The sequence below is a fragment of the Chiloscyllium plagiosum genome, unplaced genomic scaffold, assembly GCF_037043375.1.
Source record: "Chiloscyllium plagiosum isolate Xiang-an unplaced genomic scaffold, Cpla_swu_hap1 HiC_scaffold_32, whole genome shotgun sequence".
Classification (NCBI taxonomy): Eukaryota; Metazoa; Chordata; class Chondrichthyes; order Orectolobiformes; family Hemiscylliidae; genus Chiloscyllium; species Chiloscyllium plagiosum.
The window spans coordinates 5,467,260-5,486,148 of record NW_028270170.1 but is presented as its reverse complement, the minus strand read 5'-3'; the positions used below and the strand labels follow the sequence as shown (position 1 = coordinate 5,486,148).

At 41.2% G+C, this 18,889-nt stretch overlaps 1 protein-coding gene across 1 annotated transcript in view; it reads left to right on the top strand.

The window, feature by feature from the left end:
- The first annotated feature begins 4,905 nt into the window (after positions 1-4,905).
- The window catches only part of LOC122539752 (uncharacterized), a 34,033-nt gene continuing 20,049 nt past the window's right edge, over positions 4,906-18,889 (top strand). Inside the window, exons 1-5 of the mRNA XM_043674786.2 lie at positions 4,906-4,948; positions 5,886-6,016; positions 9,154-9,310; positions 11,705-11,848; positions 16,498-16,583. Coding sequence (XP_043530721.2) covers positions 4,928-4,948; positions 5,886-6,016; positions 9,154-9,310; positions 11,705-11,848; positions 16,498-16,583 — 539 coding nt within the window. The 5' untranslated portion in view covers positions 4,906-4,927. The remainder of the gene's footprint in view (positions 4,949-5,885; positions 6,017-9,153; positions 9,311-11,704; positions 11,849-16,497; positions 16,584-18,889) is intronic.

The following is an 18,889-nucleotide window of genomic DNA, read 5'->3' as shown; positions in this document are numbered from 1 at the left end:
GTGATGAGTTGGAGTGAGATATTGGACAGTAAAGTCTTGGTTTTAAAAGGAAAAAGTAAAAGTAATTTTGATCAAGGAACTGAACTAGTGGCTTGGGATTGTAGTGATTTTTATATATGAGGCAGGAAATGTAGGATGGAAAAGAGAGTGAAAACGGAATGAAGGAGAGGAAAGTAATGAAGAAAAGGAAAGAGAAAAAAGACATGAGCCAAATGGGGTGAGTGAGTGGAGTCGCACACCAGAATTCATCCTCGTCACAACAGCAACTGTGGTCTATATGTGTCAATGTACAGAGTTGTGGTCTATTAGATTCCAATTACCAGGTACTTTTAATTATATATTATACAAATGAAGCTAAAATCAAAAACTCCCCTTCTGCTTCCACAACAGCACAGGAATTGGGTATCGGGACAGAATCCAATCTCTCATCTTCTAGTATCCTTTGGAGGAAAAGAAATTTAAATTACTTGCTCCATTCTCCTGTAGTCAGTCACCTTATCAGGTGTTGGCTCACTCATCACAGACTGGAAATTAAAGGAAAACCTGTTCATTTGTCTAACTTCATTTCAGTATCCCTGGAATTATGATACCTGAGGGTAGGAGAGAGATAATGAAAGCAGTTTTCTTTATTGAACCAAAGCTCCTTGTGCATGTGTCTGTCTCTTTGTATCTTTCCTCTTTCAGATGAATATGGATCAATCTTACAAACTGCAAGCAATCCAGTGGTGAGTATCTGCAACTCAAAAGCCTCTACAGTGGCGTCTTCAGTTTCCTCCTTATTGGAAATGCCCCAGCCCCACAATTTCAAATTTGTACCCTGGCCTCATAACTGGGACTTTGCTTACAAAACAGGCTGCACTTGCTGATACCAAGGGACAGTAGAATTAGCAACATCATCTTTCATAAACATAGTGACAAATACCAATTAATGCATACAATATTATAAATGTGTATCAGGTAAGTGAAATAATGTGTTAAAGTAAAATTCTTTCCATTTACTTTTAAAAATGAGCTTAATATTGTATGCATGGACAGTTGGCAACCACTGGTGTCAGCAAACATTGTTCAAGAAAGTCCAACTCAGTAAATGGTTTGTCACGCTCTTGACAGGTAGTTGGGTAAAAGTCTTTTTTCAAAACTGAGCCATGTACACCTGGAAGCTCTTTTGTTTGAATTCATACACGTACTGAATGACCAAGGATTGTAGTCAGGTTGGCAGTAAGGTGATGTTTTAGGTGAAGGGTTAGAGGTAGGAAACAAGGCTTTCTCATAATTAACCAATGGATAAAAGGTCACATAAAAATAAGTGAGACTCTGTAGTGTCTTGCTTCATTCATTAGTATTCTCCTGAAAGCAGTGACACAGATAATGGTGACCAATGGAAACAGATATAAGGTAACTGATAAAAGGAACATTAATGAGATGAGAATATTTTTTGGTATAGCCACTCATTCCAGTCTGGACCCGACCGCATGCAAGGACAGTGGAAGTAGATTCATAATAAAAACCTCTGAAATAGAATTTAATAAATACTTAAAGTGAAAAAAATTGGACAGCTGTGGAAAAGTAACAGGAAGTTATTTGGCTGGTCCTTTCAAACACCCAGTTTGGGCTATATGATCTTCTCTTAAGCTGCAATTTTCGATAATTTTAGATTCCATAAGGATGATGAGTTAATGGAAGATTGTGTCATGGGGAGGGCCCAGTCAGAGCTGAGTTTGAAGTTGCACTCAATTTATCTCCAAGCCGCTTCTGAGTTATGAGCTTCTGATCACGAATGAGAAATGTTTGATTAATTTCCTGATTCCTCTAATCCACACACAGCCCCATTTCCCTTTTCCCCCAATTCAAGAACAGGAAACCTATTGTCCTCCTCCCATATGCCCCTCAGGATGAGATAGATAATTCAACACAGGCCCTGGATTAAATAATGGGGCAAACACTGAAAGTATCTGCATTAAAGTCCCATTGAGTGTGATGTTTATCCATTTCAAATGCCTGATCATTGAATAACATAAGCTGTGTAGCATAGAGGTTATGTTGTTGAGCTGAAAAGGCGGACAGCAAACCCAGCTCTGCTCCAGCTGGCACTAGTGGCCATTTTTGGAACTACATCCAATCACCAGCAAAGATCATCACTGGAGCCAGATGGAAGTTAGTTTGGGAGTGGAGGGTTGATGGGGAGGGAAGTGAGCGCTTTTTGCAGTGTCACTAGAGAGGACTAAGGGGTGTGGGGGCTATGGTGCATTCACTAGAAAACCAATGTGATGGCTAAACTTCAGTGAAGGAGAGGGTGAGGATCCAATCTCCAACTGCTTCATGAAAATGTGTTTTGGAGCAGGAAGAAACCTTTAGTTGGTCATTTCAGTTGGATACTTAAGGGCATTTATTGGCTCAAAGTCTGTTGCTTTCCTTGCCACAGGTAAAGTTACTGTGAGGCTGAGGGAGCAAATGGGAATTAGGAAAAGTGCCCATGGCATTACGTGCAATTTTATATCCATTCCAATGCCATGGAGGGGTAAAATTCAGTTGAGTAGGTCAGGCTTCTAGGCTATTAATGCAGAGATTTCGGTTCAAATCACTTTAGGGCAGCTGAGGAACTTAAATTCAAATAAATAACTTAAATACATAAGGAATTAAAATATGGTATCCTTAAAGGTGACCATGTAAAATCCATGTGGTTCACTAAAGTCTTTTAAGGATGTAATCTGCTATCCTCGCTCAGTATGGCTGATACGTAGCCTTCCTGAAGAAGGGCTCATGCCCGAAACATCGATTCTCCTGTTCCTTGGATGCTGCCTGACCTGCTGTGCTTTTCCAGCAACACATTTTCAGCTCTGATCTCCAGCATCTGCAGTCCTCACTTTCTCCATGGTTGATACGTAATTGACTTTTAACTGCCATCTGAAGTGCCCACCAAACCACGGGGTTGTTTTAGTAAGGCAGCTCACCATCATTGTCTTAAAGGTCATTACAGAAGATAAGTAATGCTGGCCTTGCCATGGATGCATACAGCATTCAGTTAAAAAAAAGTTGGATTATTACTGCTCAGTAATTGCTTTGATTTCACAGTAATTCCACAAAAATAGTAAAATACTGGCTGCAGGAGATCTGTAAAGAGAACTAAAAGTGCCGGAGAAACTCAGCAGGTCTGTCAGCACCAGAGAGAGCCAGAGCTGCGTCTAAATTTGCAGATGATATCTAGTTGGGTGGGATGGTGACCTGTGAGGCAGATGCAGAAATATGGAGTGTGTGAAATAACTGCACAGAGACTGGTATCCTGGCACCAAGTCACCCTTTCTTTACTTGTGCACTATACACTGGCTGTAGCCAGCCAGCTCAGAGTCAGTGTCCTGGACTGAGGAGCTTCTAAATCCCCCATTTCTATTGGTCAACAAGGACTTTCCTGATTGCCCTGGGTTAAAAACACTAGTCAAGGACCTCATAGTCAACAAGGTCCACCTAGTTCCAATCACTGCAGTTTGATCTGGATCAGCTGAGCGAGTGAGCAAATGCATGGTAGATGCAGAATAATGTGGAATCCACTTGACTAGAACAAAACAGGAAGGCAGGTTATTATCTGTATAGCTATAAGTTGAGAGAGGGGAATGTCCAATGAGATCTGGGTGTCTTTGTGCTCCAATTGCTGAAGGTAAGCATGCAGGTACAGCAGGTAGTGAAGAAGGCAAATGATATGTTAGTCTTCATAGCGAGAGGATTCAGGTACAGGAGTAGGTACATCTTGCTGCAATTATAAAGAGCCCTTGGTGAGACCACACCTGGAATATTGTGAGCAGTTTTGGTCTTCCCATCTGAGGAAGGATGCTTTTGCTTTAGATGGAATTCAATAAAGCTTTACCAGACAGATTCCTGGGATGGCAGGGCTGATGCATGAGGTGAGGTTGAATCAGTCAGGATTATATTTGTTGGAGTTCAGAAGAATGATGGGAGATATCATGGAAACCTATCACATTCTAACAGGACTTGACAGGTTAGATGCAGGAAAGATGTTAGTTCAAAATCTGGGATCATAGTCTAAGGAAGCAGAGAAACTATTTTGGATTGAGATCAGGAGAAATTTCTTCATCAAGAGAGCGATGAGCCAGTGGAATTCACTACCACAGGGAGCAATCATGACCAAAACATTGTATGATTTCAAGAAGGAGTTAGCTATAGCATTTAGGGCTAAAGGGATGAAGGAATATGGTGGAAAAGCCAAGAAAAGCTATTGTGTTGGATGATCAGCTGTGATCACAATGAACTATGGAGCAAGCTCAAGAGTTTGAGTAGCCAACTCCTCCGATTGTCTATGTTTTTGTGTTCAAGTTGGACTTGAAACTGTAAGTCTGTTTTTCTCTCCACAGGTGCTGCCAGATCTGCTGAGTTTTCTCCATAGCTTGTTGTTTTTATTTCACCATGATGCTCCCTTAACTTGCAAATGTATCAGCAAGCATGATATTAAACTATTATCTGTATTCAATTGGAAAGTTGACTAGGTCAATCTTACTCCTTTTCCAAAATTGGAAGAACCAATAAACTCACTAGGGATGTAACTTAAATTAAAAGCTACCCTTAGAAAATTGTTCTATAAGTTACATACTTCACTTATGGCAAGACTAAATGTTGAAGAACTTTTAATATTGAGCTCATGGTTTAAGAAGGGGAAAGAGCTGTTTTGCTCCACAACCATTCTTTGAGATGATGGCTGATTTGTATCTTAATCAAATTCTCTTGCTTTGGCTTTATACCCTTTAACACCTTCAGCTAACAATAAACCTAACAGTCTTAGATTTAAAGATATTAGTTGATCTGCTTTTCGTTTCTCATAGTTCGGCGTGCAGCCATTCAGTTTGGGTTGAAAGAGGTGGGTGATGACGAGGAATGGACTCTATTCTGGACTGACTACTCAGTCTCATTGGACAAAGCCATGGAACTAAAACGCTACCAGGTAATTAACCATTGTTGACCTGCCAAGGATAAATTTATAATTTTCCCAGATTCTATACCAGAACCAGGGAAACCTCACACATTTATGTAAGTGGAGATTCAGTTGATAAACAGAACAACAGTATAATATTGAGTTGTCAGCTGTGGCTCCACTTTGCTTCTTGAGGCAGAATGTAATGGATTCAAATTTCCCTCCAGTGACTTGAGCACACAATCCAGGTGGACACTTCCAATGCCAATAGCAAGAAATGCTGCACTATTGGAGGTGCTGCCTTTAGGATGAGATGTTAAGCCTAGCCCCTGTTAGATGCATGTAAATGATGTAAGGCACTATTTGGAGAAAAGTGGAGCTGTTGCCCCAGTGCTCTGTTGAATAGTTTATCTTCAACCAGCACACCAAATATGCAGGTTATATAGTCATTAGAACATTGCTGTTTGTGGGATCTTGGTATACATAAATTAACAGTAGTATTTCCTACATTATATCAGTGACAGGTATTCAACTGGACCAATTTGGGATATTCTGTAGTCCTGAAAGGCATTAACAAAATACAAACACTTACCACAGAGTCATGATATATCTGTAAGATTCCAATCAGCTGATTTCAGCCATCACACCAGTGGTACTAAATTAACTGCAGCATCTTTAGATTCAGGTGAAGAAGGGAAACCAAAATATTCACTCTTGATTGTAATGGACTGATTTCTGTTGAAAATGTTAGGTGTTAAAATAGATTATGAAGCCTCCCATGGTAAATTAATTGCAAGAGATATAGTTAAAGAGTGGAGTCACGGATGAGGTACACAAGAGTGACCAGTAGCTGTAGGACTATATATTTGCATTAGTCATCCAGAAAAATACAGGCACTATAAATGACAGGTGTTGCTGCACAACCTGTGAACAGGCAATGAGAACTGATTGCATTTTTTTTCTGCAGAAAATTAATCATTTTCCTGGAATGAATGAGATCTGCAGGAAGGATTTGCTGGCTCGCAACTTAAATAGGATGTTAAAGCTTTACCCAAAGGATTACAACATTTTCCCAAAAACATGGTGTCTGCCATCTGAGTAAGTTCATGGAAGGGCCAGGGAAGTGAAACAGCTGTTATATTAATAATAATATTAGATTAAAGCTAAACTTACAGAACACAACATGGAAACAAACACTGGGCAATGGATTGGGTTAGAAACTGGACCTATATCTCTGGGACTTCAGTTCAAGTTCAGATGGAATAATAATCTCCTCTGCCTGTGATAAAGATCCTATATGTTTAGGGTGTTTGAGTTTAGTTCATTTTAGAAAGGATTCTCTAACCAAACAATTTGCAATCCTCCTCAGAAAGACCATCTATAATGTTAAAAATCACACAACACCAGGTTATAGTCCAACAGGTTTAATTGGAAGCACACTAGCTTTCGGAGCGACGCTCCTTCATCAGGGACAATCACCTGATGAAGGAGCGTCGCTCCGAAAGCTAATGTGCTTCCAATTAAACCTGTTGGACTATAACCTGGTGTTGTGTGATTTTTAACTTTGTACACCCCAGTCCAACACCAGCATCTCCGAATCATGACATCTATAATGTATTGGTGAACCTGAAGTTCACATTGTTACACTGGTGCAATTGTGTTCCATTCCATGTTTACAGCTCAGTAACATTCCAGAAAACTAGGGGAGTTTTGCTCATTCCCAGATTAGATGTCAGGTGTTGCTAGATAGCAGCATTGGGTGCCAGAAGCAGGAAATTTTCCGTTCGCCATGCTGAGTGTCCCTCGTTTTGAAAAGTATGGAAAAGATAGAAAATTAAGTCCCATCAATCCACTTCACTTTCATCTCTTAGTGAAGTACATGAGCTTTCCAACCATTATTAAACACCATAATACCTAAGATTTGTAAAATCTTCCCAAATCTGGATACATTCTAGAATCAAACTTGCACTGTTCACAAGGCAAGAGATGTCTTCTTACTTGATAATAATCTCTCCTCATCTCTGGTCTAGAGATCCTCGTATTCATGCTTACTTTTCTTTCCCTTTGTTATTGATTCACCATGCACTGTTTTAATTGTATATTAGTTTTATGCAGTTGGTGAGCATTAGCTATACATTCACCTGTGTCCCTATAAAAGGACATGGACTGAAGGTGTGATCATTGAGTTTGGAAGCGTATGCTAGTTGTTAACTTCAAAAATAAATATTTTTAGAAGTGTATAAAGATTGTCTCAAGTTCTACATTTCACCTGCCATTTGGAATATAACAATGCTCCTCCTTTAATTCGTCTCTAGCTAAACATGCAGTGTACCACAAACTCTTCTTCGACTTCTAGTCCCATTGCAATAACATCAAATCTGCCCCTCATTACATAGAACATAGAACATAGAACATTACAGCGCAGTACAGGCCTTTCGGCCCTCGATGTTGCGCTGCCCTGTCATACTAATCCCACCTACACTATTCCATGTAGGTCCATATGCCTGTCCAATGAGGACTTAAATGCACTTAAACTTGGCGAATCTAGGCAAGCATTCCATACCCTTACTACTCTCTGAGTAAAGAAACTACCTCTGACATCTGTCTCATATCTATCTCCCCTCACTTTAAAGTTGTGTCCCCTTGTGTTTGCTGTCCCCATACTTCGAAAAAGGCTCTCCCTGTCCACCCTATCTAACCCTCTGATTATCTTGTTTTTTTTACAAGTCATATTTTAACAAGTCCTCAAAATCATTGTACTCCTGGATTTTCTATTCTCCCATGATCTGTAGAGCTTTTGACTCCTTCCCTAAACCCTTTCCTCCTTCTTAAAGCCCATGTCTGACTAAGCTTTTGGTTATCTGCCCTGATATTGCCTTTTGCTGCTTGGTGTCCAATTTTGTTTGATAAGGCTCTCACAGATTGCTTGCAACATTTTATTGTGTGATTCTATATGAATGAAAGTTGTTGTTTTAAATCTAAGCTTGGAACAACCTAATCACTCTATTTTGACTAACCTGAGCTACTCTCTTCCCATCCAATGTAGTAGAATCTATACCCAGGTTCCTGAGATCAGTGGGGTTATTTTGATTTTCAGTAGAGATGGAAACTATTTGTCCTTTCAGGTATCAAAGTTTTAAGTTTTAAGAGTCAAATCTTCTGTAAATGTTCAGAGTGTCTCCTGAGACCAACGTGCTAGTCAAGAGAAACAGCAAATGGACTATTTTACAACAATCTATTCACAAAGCAAAAAAATTAAAATCTATTCACAGACAAATTTCTAAAATCTATTTTTTCCCAGTGAAATGCAGTGTGATGAGCACTAGAAAGGAGAACAACAGTTCTGAATTTGTTGCTGGCAAGCAAATAGAATTGGGTGGGATTACTGTGCATAGATTCCTTTTCTTTTTACATAGAAATGTAGAAAATACAATCATCTGCAACAGAGTCTTCTGAGTGCAAATAAGACTTAGCAGTTACCCACTTGAATCCTACCAAACCCTCCAAAGATGAAAATAGTCATCTTCTCCCCAAAGGACAAACAATGATAAAGAATCAATGGTGCAGAAGACCATTTGGCTCATTGTGTCTGCAGTTGCAAAGGAAGAACCATCCAGCTTAATCATATTCTGGTTCATTGCTCATTGTATTCTAAGTTGTGGCACTTGTAGTGTCTATCCAGGTATTTGTTAGTGCAATGAGGGCTTCTGCCATGGCTATCATTTCATACCATGAGTTCCAGACCACACCACCCACATGTTCCCCCCCACCCACAATGAACCTGCAAAAGAGATCCTGACTGACAATCCCAGTGCAATATCTTTATACATACACATAGTCACAAAAGTAGTTAGGTTCTATATGTAGCATGTTAAAGAAACAAAGAAACATTGACTCTATCCAAAAAAACCAAAGCCATTTTTATTTGAACCAGCCTATTTTACATGTATTTAACGCACCGGGAGATTCTAATAACTGAACAGACCCCCCCACAGATACTAATGTCAAGAAGAGTGCTGTAATAATCATGACCTGATGAGAGTCCCATCATTTCCTTGCTGTGCACAGCTTACCTCTAAATTTCCTATGTGGGTGATAGTGACTACAATCTAGCAGTGCTTGATTGGCTGTCAAGTATTTTTGAAAGTTTTGAACTTGTAAAAAACATTGCAGAAATGCAACATTTTTTATTTTGTGTCGTTCTCTATTTCACTTAAACACGTTTCTTTCTACAGTTATCATGAGTTTATGGCCTACAGCAGAGCAAGGAAATCAAAGACCTTCATTTGCAAACCAGATTCTGAATGTCAGGGGCGTGGTATTTTTCTAACCAGGAACACGAGCGAAGTTAAACCAGGGGAAGACATGGTTTGCCAGGTGTACATTCCAAAGGTATCTTGCTCTGCTATACCAGTAAATACACCACTATTATATTTATGTGAATCTATGGACATTCGTAAAAGATAATTCTTAACTGAATATCATTGACTATATTTCTTTGATTGGATGAGGATGTCACTGGCAAGGCCAGCATTTGTTACCCATCCCTAATTGCCCTTGAACTGTGTCTTGCTAAGCCTTTTGAGAGGGCAGTCTATGAGTTTTGAGTCAAATGTGGGCCAGACTGGGCAACAATAATATCCCAAAAGGATATTATTAAAGAAGGTGGGTTCTTGCAGCAATTAATGACAGTTAACATGTTCATGGTCACTGAAACCAGTTTATGATTTATTAGCTGAATTCCTATTTCTCTAGCAACCGTGTTGAGATTTGAACCTGTTGTCAGTGCCTTTGCCTGGGCCTCTGAATTATGAATGCAGTGACATCACCACTATACCATCATGAAGGGAGAACACTATAAGTTTACTTTAAAAGGGTGAAAAAAGTCTTAGTGGGGTTTTCAATGGCTCAGTAGCAGTATTACTGACTGAGTGTTAAAGTATATAGCTGCTAGACTGGCTCTGAGGCAGATGGAGAGGGCGTAAATTATTTAAAATCTACTTGACATTCACATCACTGACCCACCTATCACAGATGCTTCTGTCCATGACCAAGTCAGTAAGAGTAACTACTTCACAGTTCATGTGAAGACAAAGTCCTTGCTTCATATTAAAGGTACCCTCCTTCATGTTGTGCATCACTGCTACAATGCTAAATGGATAGATTTCAAACCCATTTAGCTATTTAAACTGGGCATCCATGAAGTACATCAGCAGCATTCAATTCAAACAGAATCTGTAAATTCATGGTCTGGCATATCACCCCCTCTACTATTACTACCAAACATGGGGTTTAAACCTGATTCAAAGAACCCCATCAGTTGATGTTCAATCATCAGTAAAATGATGGAAAGAGCCATCAACAGTGCTATTAAGCAGCACTGTGAAGCAATAACTTGTTCACTGACACTTAGTTTGGGTTCTGTCAGTGCCATTCAGCTCCTGACTTTGTTACAGAATTGGTCCAAACATGGGTAAAAAGCCCATTTACCTCTCAGCTCTGACCCACAAGCCTCATTCCTAATGAAGGGCATATGCCTGAAACGTCGATTCTCCTGCTCCACGGATGCTACCTGACCCGCTGTGCTTTTCGAGCAGCACATTCTCGACATGGGTAAAAAGAGGTGAACTTTTGAGAAGGAAGGTGAGAGTGATTCTCTGCTGGTTGGAATCATACCGAGCACATAGGAAGTTGGTTATTGTTGGAGACCAACCATTTCCATCCTTGGATATTGCTGCAGTAATTCTTTAGGGTCAAGGGAGATATTTTTAATCAACCAGTTCAGGTATGTGGTGTCAACCTCTGGAGCAGGCAGGAGTCAAGCGTTCTGGACCAGAGGTAGGGATACTACCATTGTGCCATGGGAGTCCACTCAGGGTCAGGGTAGTGTACTTTGCTCAACCTTCTTCAGCTTCTTTATTGTTAACCTTTCCTCCATCATAAGATCAGAATTGGAAATGTTTGCTGATGATTGCACAATGTTCAGCACAATTTGTGACTCCTCTGATAGTGAAGCAAACATTTCTGCCCAAATGCAGAAAGACTTGGACAACGTCCAAAGGTAAAATTAGACCTAATTTGACAGTAATTTTAAAAGTAAAACACATTAACAAAATTAGGAGATAAGGTCATTGAATTCCAACCAGAATTGCTCGGCCTGTGCAGTTATATAACCAGCCTTTGTTTACTGTCCAGGCCTCACACTTGAAAGGATAGTATCCCTTTGTGACATATCCCAGTGCACTCAGTGTATGCATGAAAGGGGCCAAGCGCAGAAGGAATATAAGTTATTGACATCAGGGTGGCTGACACTGTACTATATTTAAATGGATTTGCCCTTATTTTGACCATCTTGTGTCACTTAAGGGATGCCTTTTGCCTCTTATTTCTAAAATAGCTGGTGGCCAACTGAACCTGGGATTCTTTTTGGTGACCATATGCACTGTGCCCATTGGTACCTGGGGAGAATTAGGATCTCCAATACCACAAATCTTCCACCACCACCAACGACTTTCTACCTCTCCCAACTAGTTCTATGGTTAAGGTGTCCCTTGTCTTATAAGTGTTGATCACTCTGGCTACTGTATCTGCATTGTGCCAATCTTCTCTCTAACATGCCGACGTGTGCCAACTCTTCATTAATTTGGAATGTCCAGCGGCAGTTCAACAAAGCAGTTGTGTGCACCAGATAAAATTTGGAGGGAACATTAGCCATGAATTCATCCCTTTCAAAGAGCCAACAGTAATGGTTTAATTGTTAACATACACTGTCTACTTCCTGTGCAGCCATTCATCTTGGATGGGTTCAAGTTTGATCTCAGACTCTATGTCTTGATTACTTCTTGTGACCCTCTCCGGATATATTTCTACGATGAGGGCCTGATCCGTTTTGCCACCACAAAGTATTCTGAACCTACAGACAGGAATGTAGTAAGTAACGCTGGCTTATTGCTTAAAGCTACAAGGCATTGAAGTGCATTTAGCTTGCTTTAAAAGAAATATAGTTGGCCATTTTCCTGAGGGGATGATTTTAACCAAATTTATCAAGCGCAATCTCAAGAGTTCTGGTGATATGTTGGCTTTTCACTTCCAAAAACTCTTAGAAGTAGAAAATAGGAACAGGAGTAGACCATTTGACCCAAAAGCCAGCTCTATCATTCAACATGATCATGGTTGTTCTTTCATGTCAACACCATGTCAGGCGGCACAGTGGCATAGTGGTTAGCACTGCTGCCTCACAGCGCCAGAGACCCGCCTCGGGCAACTGTCTGTGTGGAGTTTGCACATTCTCCCCATGTCTGTGTGGGTTTACTCCGGGTGCTCCGGTTTCCTCCCACCGTCTAGAGATGTGCAGGTTAGGTGAATTGGCCATGCTAAATTGCCCGTAGTGTTAGGTGAAGGGGTAAATGTAGGGGAATGGGTTTGGGTGGGTTGCTCTTCGGAGGGTCGGTGTGGACTTTTTTTTATTAGATTACTTACAGTGTGGCAACAGGCCCTTCGGCCCAACAAGTCCACACAGACCGTCTGAAGAGCAACCCACCCAAACCCATTCCCCTATACCTAACACTATGGGCAATTTAGCATGGCCAATTCACCTACCCTGCACATTTTTGGACTGTGGGAGGAAACTGGAGCACCCGGAGGAAACCCATGCAGACACGGGGAGAATGTGCAACCTCCACACAGACAGCTGCCTGAGGCGGGAATTGAACCCAGGTCTCTGGCGCTGTGAGGCAGTAGTGCTAACCACTGTGCAACCGTGCCGAAGGGCCTGTTTCCACACTGTAAGTAATCTAATCTAATCTAATTTACCACATTCCCATTCTCTCCCCTGTCTTCCAATATGCGATAACCTAGAGAAATGTAGCTGTTTGTTGACTATATAAGTGATGCCCACATTTTCACTGAGTAATCTCAGTCCAAAATGGCCTACTGTGAATCCTGAGACTATGGCTCCTTATTTTGAAGTCCCTGGCCAGGGGAAACAATAGCCCTGTATCCAGTCTGTCTGGCACTGTTAAAATATTGATTTATTTATTACTGTCACATGTACCCAGGTATGGTGAAATATGTTATCTTACATGCTTTGTAGGCATATCATGCTATACAAGCACATCAAGGTTACAGAGACCAAGTGCAAAACAAGCAAAGGGTTTTTAATGGAACTAAGAGAGAAGAGATGTAAAAATGGGTATGAATTAAGGTGTGAAAAGAAGAGGATGGGTCCTCCCTGCTAAGAGTGAAGTAATCAAGACCAAACTTTAGCAGATGGGGGCAGAGAATGTCAGAAAAGTGGAGAACAGACATTATATGATCAGTTTCTGAAATTCAATGTTGAAATCTTGATATATAAAGTGTAAATCTAGTGTAGGCCTAAGCAGAAAATTAGGTTGTTTATCAAGCTTGTGTTTGCTTTGTTGGAATTGCTGCAAGAAGTGTTAGCATGACTGCAAGGTGATTTATTGAATTCACAACTGGGAGGTGAGGGTAATTCCTTCTAACAAGCAGAGATGTTCCGCAAAGTGGTCACCCTATTTTTGTCAGGTCTTGCCAACACAAAAGAGACTGCATTGTGAACCGTGGAGTACAGTGGGCTAGTTTGGAAAAAGAGTACGAGTAAAACGTGGCTTCAACTGGAGTGTTTGGGGACTTTGACTGTGAGAGGGAGGAGGTGAATGGAGTTACATCTTCTGCATTGGCATGGTAAAGTGCCATGGGGGTCAAGGAGTATTGTGGTATCATTGAGGAATGGGCCAATGTATATCAAAAGGAATGATCATTCCAAAATGCCGGCTGTGGAAGGAAGGGGCGGAATGTTTTGATGATGGCAACTTATTGGATGCATGGAAATGGTGAAGGACGATCCCTTTGAATGAAAGGGCCAGTGGGTGATAAGTAAGGACAAGGGGAACCCTATTGTTGTTCTGAGAAGGAGGGGAAGGGGTGAGGGTAGAAGGATGCAAAATGGGTCAGCACAGCAGATGGCCATTGTGATGTGGGTGAGGGGAATCCTTGGTCAAGGAAAATAGTGGCATCATCAGAACAGATGTAACAGATAGAGAAACCTGGAGAATGGAATGGAATCCTTGCAGGAAGCAAGGTGGCGAGGAGGTGTATGTGAGGTAACTGTTGGAATTGGCAGGCTTGATTTGGATACTGTCTATTAAAATATTGTCTATCGTAACATTGAATATTCTTCACAACCCAGCCTTGACCCAGCCCTTTGGTAAAGAGCTCCACAGATTCACAGTTCCCTAAGAGAAGAAATTTCTTCATATCTCTGTCTTAAATGGGTGACTTCTTACTCTGAGATTATATCCTCTGGTCCTAGATGCTCCAAAAAGGAGAAATAATATCTTCACATCTACCCTGTCAAGCCCCTTAAGAATCAGTAAAGTCACTCCTCATTCTTCCAAAAGTTAATGAATAAGGTCCAACCTACTTAACCTTTCCTCATAAGAAAATCCCTCCATACTGGGATTAACTTAGTAAACCTATCCTTCCTGACTTCAAACTAGTGTACCTTTCTTTAGATAAGAAGACAGTATTCTAAGTTATCAATTCTCCAGTTTCAGACTGTAAGGCGCCTACATTTGTTTGATTTTTTTTTTCATTTTACATACCTGCAGAACCTTCTTACAGTCCACTTTTATGTTCCCTGCAAGTTTATTCTCATTCTATTTTTTCCCTTCTTAATCAACCTCTCACTGCAACTTTGTTGAATTCTAAACTACTCCCAGTTCTCAAGCTTGCCACTTTTTTTCTACAATTTGGTGACTTCTCTTTGGATCTAATACTATCCTTCATTTCTATTTTTGTCTTGTTTGGGTCACCTTTCCTGCTGTGTTCTTTCACCTGATAGGGATATGTGATTAGAGTCATAGAGATGTACAGGATGGCAAAAGACCCTTCTGTCCGACTCATTCATGCCAACCACATTTCTATATTAACCTGGTCCCATTTGCCAGTATTTGGCACATATCCCTTTAAACCCTTCCTATTCATATACCTAGCCAGATGCCTTTTAAAAGTTGTAATTATACCAGCCTCCACCATTTCCTCTGGCAGCTCATTTCATTCACGCACCATCCACTGCATAAACCTCTATAAATTCATCCCTCAGCCTTTGATGCTCCATGGAAAATAGCCTGAGCCTATTCAGTGTCTCCCAATAGCTTAAACCTGCCAGCACTGGCAACATCCTTGTAAATCTTTTCTGAACCCTTTCAAGTGTTACAACATCTTTCCCATAGCAGGGAGACCAGAACTGAATGTAATATTCCAAAAGCAGCCTAACCAATGTCCTGTACAGTTACAACATAATTGTTGCAATACATCCATTTACTTCTTCATTGCCATCCCTCTAAGCTTATCTCCAGGATAAATGTGGATCGCTTGGACACTACTGTGAAAAGAATGCTGGCATGTTCAAATACATTTAAAAAAATAATTTTCCTTGAATGTGTTTGATTATGAACAGTGGAAATTGTCAATTTGGGTGAAAATTCTGTTTAACCGGTTAGTGCAGTCATTCTGATGAAAGCTTTCGGAGTATTATCAGCTAGAGTGGGCAACTGAACAGCCTGCCCAATGTTCATCTTCCTTGAATTCAATGGATAGAGGGATTGCAGGGGGATAAAACCAGCATTGCACCCAATTTGTCATCTTTCTGATGGGTGGGTTAGGCTGAAACAGTCTCATTAATATCCAATTAATTCCATCTTTCATTTGCATTTTTGAAAGATGAGAGCAAAAGAAATGGCTTTTTCCATGCTAATTACAAACAAAAATCAACCAAAATTTCTGGACTGGTGTCTCTGATTCAAAATTCCCATTCTACTGTGTTGGTATGTTGTGTGGGAACAGGATTGTGCTTGGCCATGATGCACCTGTCTACTCTGAGATGGAAGAATGTCTAGTTGGGTGAGGTATTCACAGGTCTGGCCATTGAAAATGCACTAGTTTTGCAGTACTCTAGATGTCAACTATGACTCAGTTAGTAAATATTACACTAGCTCAAGAGGTCCAGCCTTCGAGTTACAATCCCAAAATTTTGTCATAATTGAGGTTGACATTTCCAGTGCAGTACTGAGGGGCTGCTACACTGTTGGAAGTTTGTAAGAACCTACCCAATTCTTTGATAGATGTAAAGGACCCCATGCCACTATTCAAAGTAAAGCATGGGAGTTTTTTCTGGTGTCCACATCAATATTCCTTAATCAATGTCGCTAAAACAGATTACCCAATCATTACCTTGTTGTTCTTTATGCGTTTCCCTTACTTAGAGCACTGACTTCACATAGTGCATGATAAGCTATAAAGTGTTTTGGGATGTGCTGAGGTCACACAAAGTGCTACAAAAACACAAGCTTGATCTTTATTTCTAGCTCTTGTTTATTACCCAGTTACATGGGGCCAGGTAACAGAGTGTCTGTTTACCCCTCTCCTCAGAGTGAAACTGTCACAAATGTGTTATTAGCAATTGCGTGGCTGCACTCCAATGTAGCTGCTAATTGAAAATTTGCTGCAATTTGACATTCCTATTGATGCTGACGACCCTGTCCTTCCATTGCTTACAGGAGGATATCTGTATGCACCTCACCAACTACTCGATCAACAAGCATAGCAAGAACTTCGTCCGAGATGAAAACAAAGGTAGTAAAAGGTGAGACAGCACAACAGCAGAGTAAATATTTGTTGCTTTCTCACAGGGTAGAATGAGCCTGGCCTTAGTAAAAGTGCAGTAGGTGTGGATGGTGATCAGTGCAGCAGGAGAGATAGTGCAGCCCTTATTCCATTATCACAGTAGCTCATTACCTCCTCCTGTTCCCCCTCTTTTTTTTAAGACATTTTATTCTTTTCCCCTTTTTAGGTTTGTCTTTGCCACTAGCCATCCCCAAGCCAAGATGGCTATCAGGCAACTGGCTTCCAGGCCTCTGTTCAGCTGGCTGTGAGGAGGTCTATATCAACCTGAGGTGAGTTGCCCATTCAAATTTTAAAGCTTACGCCACCCCACGTCCCCCACCCCCCTCATCCTGCCTGCACTCCCAACCTGCCTGTGGAAGGTGCTTGGCATGAGACTTTAGTGCAGACATAATTATGGGTGTTGAGCCCCTCACACTGTACCCTGGTCACCTCCAAGCCTTTGAATTCAATCCTAACCGAGACCTCAGCAGCCCTAATGAGTTCTCGTGACCTACATTCTCCAATTTTCTCCTGTTTCAATCCAGACTAGGGTCAATCATGGGGCGGCACGGTGGCTCAGTGGTTAGCACTGCTGCCTCACAGTGCCAGGATCCCAGGTTCGATTCTAGCCTCGGGCAACTGTCTGTGTGGAGTTTGCACGTTCTCCCCGTGTCTGCATGGGTTTCCTCCGGGTGCTCCAGTTTCCTCCCACAGTCCAAAGATGTGCAAGTCAGGTGATTTGGCCATGCTAAATTGCCCTTGGTTAGATGCATTAGTCAGAAGGAAATAGGTCTGGGTGGGTTACTCTTTGGAGGGTCGGTGTGGACTGGTTGGGCAGAAGGGCCTGTTTCCACACTGTAGCGAATCTAATCTAATCAATCCCTTTATGAAATTTAAGCTACTCCCTGAACAGTTCAGGGAGTAGCTTAAAAAGGGCTTTATATGGAGAAGGGGCTACTGTTTCATAACTCCTGGTGATGTGTGCTATCTTGCAGTTCTGATGGAAATCAATGGATCCCAGTAAATGAAGCTTGAATAAGCAGACAGTCTTAGTCGCATCAGACTGGCAGTCCAATATTCAATTTGATGGATTGTCTCATTCAGATATTCCACAAAAACATCCATAGGCTGCAACATTTCAAGAAAGCAGCTCACCACCACCTTCTCAAGGTCAATTAGAGATGTGCAGTAAATGCTCACATCCCATAAATGAATAATAAAAAAAGCTATGAAGGGGAAATTCAGCCATACTCAAAAGCTGAGAGGTGGAGCCAAGTTTGACATGGACTTGGGTGCTTAGGCCCTAGGCTCCTGATGCTTTGGTTGCCACAAGCCCTCCCTTCATCTGTTTGACATAAAATGAGGCACAAGATCAAATAGTGAGTCAACACAAACAATCCAAATGTGGCTGATTGTCGGAAATGAGCATATCAGCCCTGAAAGGAAAAGTTCTGCTGTATTGATTTAATGATCGAATACTGACTGACACTCCAGGTTGAGGGAGCTAAAAGTTCATGAGCAGCCTACTGACACAGAGGTGGCAGTAGGAAGGCCTCGTTCATTTAAAAGCATTGACATGTTGCTGGCCGATGGCTTGATCAAAACAGCGAGGAGGTCATCAGTCAGCAGTTGTCTGGCCATTAACATCAGTCTGTAGGATACTGCCATCTGGGGACCATAGTGAAAAGTCATCAACGCAGTCACATTATTGTGAAATCTCCAAGAGCTAAAGATTAAGCTGTCATTGCTGCTGCAAGAAAACCCAGGGCCATTAATTTCTTTTTCACTGAATATTTTATTGTATTAGTTATAAAAATATTGAAAGTAAAGAAAGCGGTCATTTGACAGTCAGAAGTCATTCTTTTGGATACCAGAGAGTTTGTTGAATTCTTGATTGACTGTGGGGAGGTGTTGCATTACAAGGATGGACACATTGAACAAATGTGGGAGCAGTGAGAGTGTGGGCATTGCTGAAAAGCAATAAAACTTCTAGCGACAAAACTAGCCAGAGTTGGTAATCCTATGGCCATGTGGTTTGCCCCCAAGGGATCAGGCCAGACATTGCAGCTGGGAGAAGGAGGAGGGAGAGACATGGCAGTGTAGGCTTTCCACATGGAAACCAAAGGATAACTCCTGATCCACAAGGGAATTCTAGAAAGAAAACAAAGTGACATTTATGTATCTGGGTTCCTTCTGAATTTAGAACCCATTCCCAAAGGCTGTGGCTTGATAGGAACAATGTCACTGATTTTTTCTCAGGTCTCGAGTTACTATTGCAGATGAGCC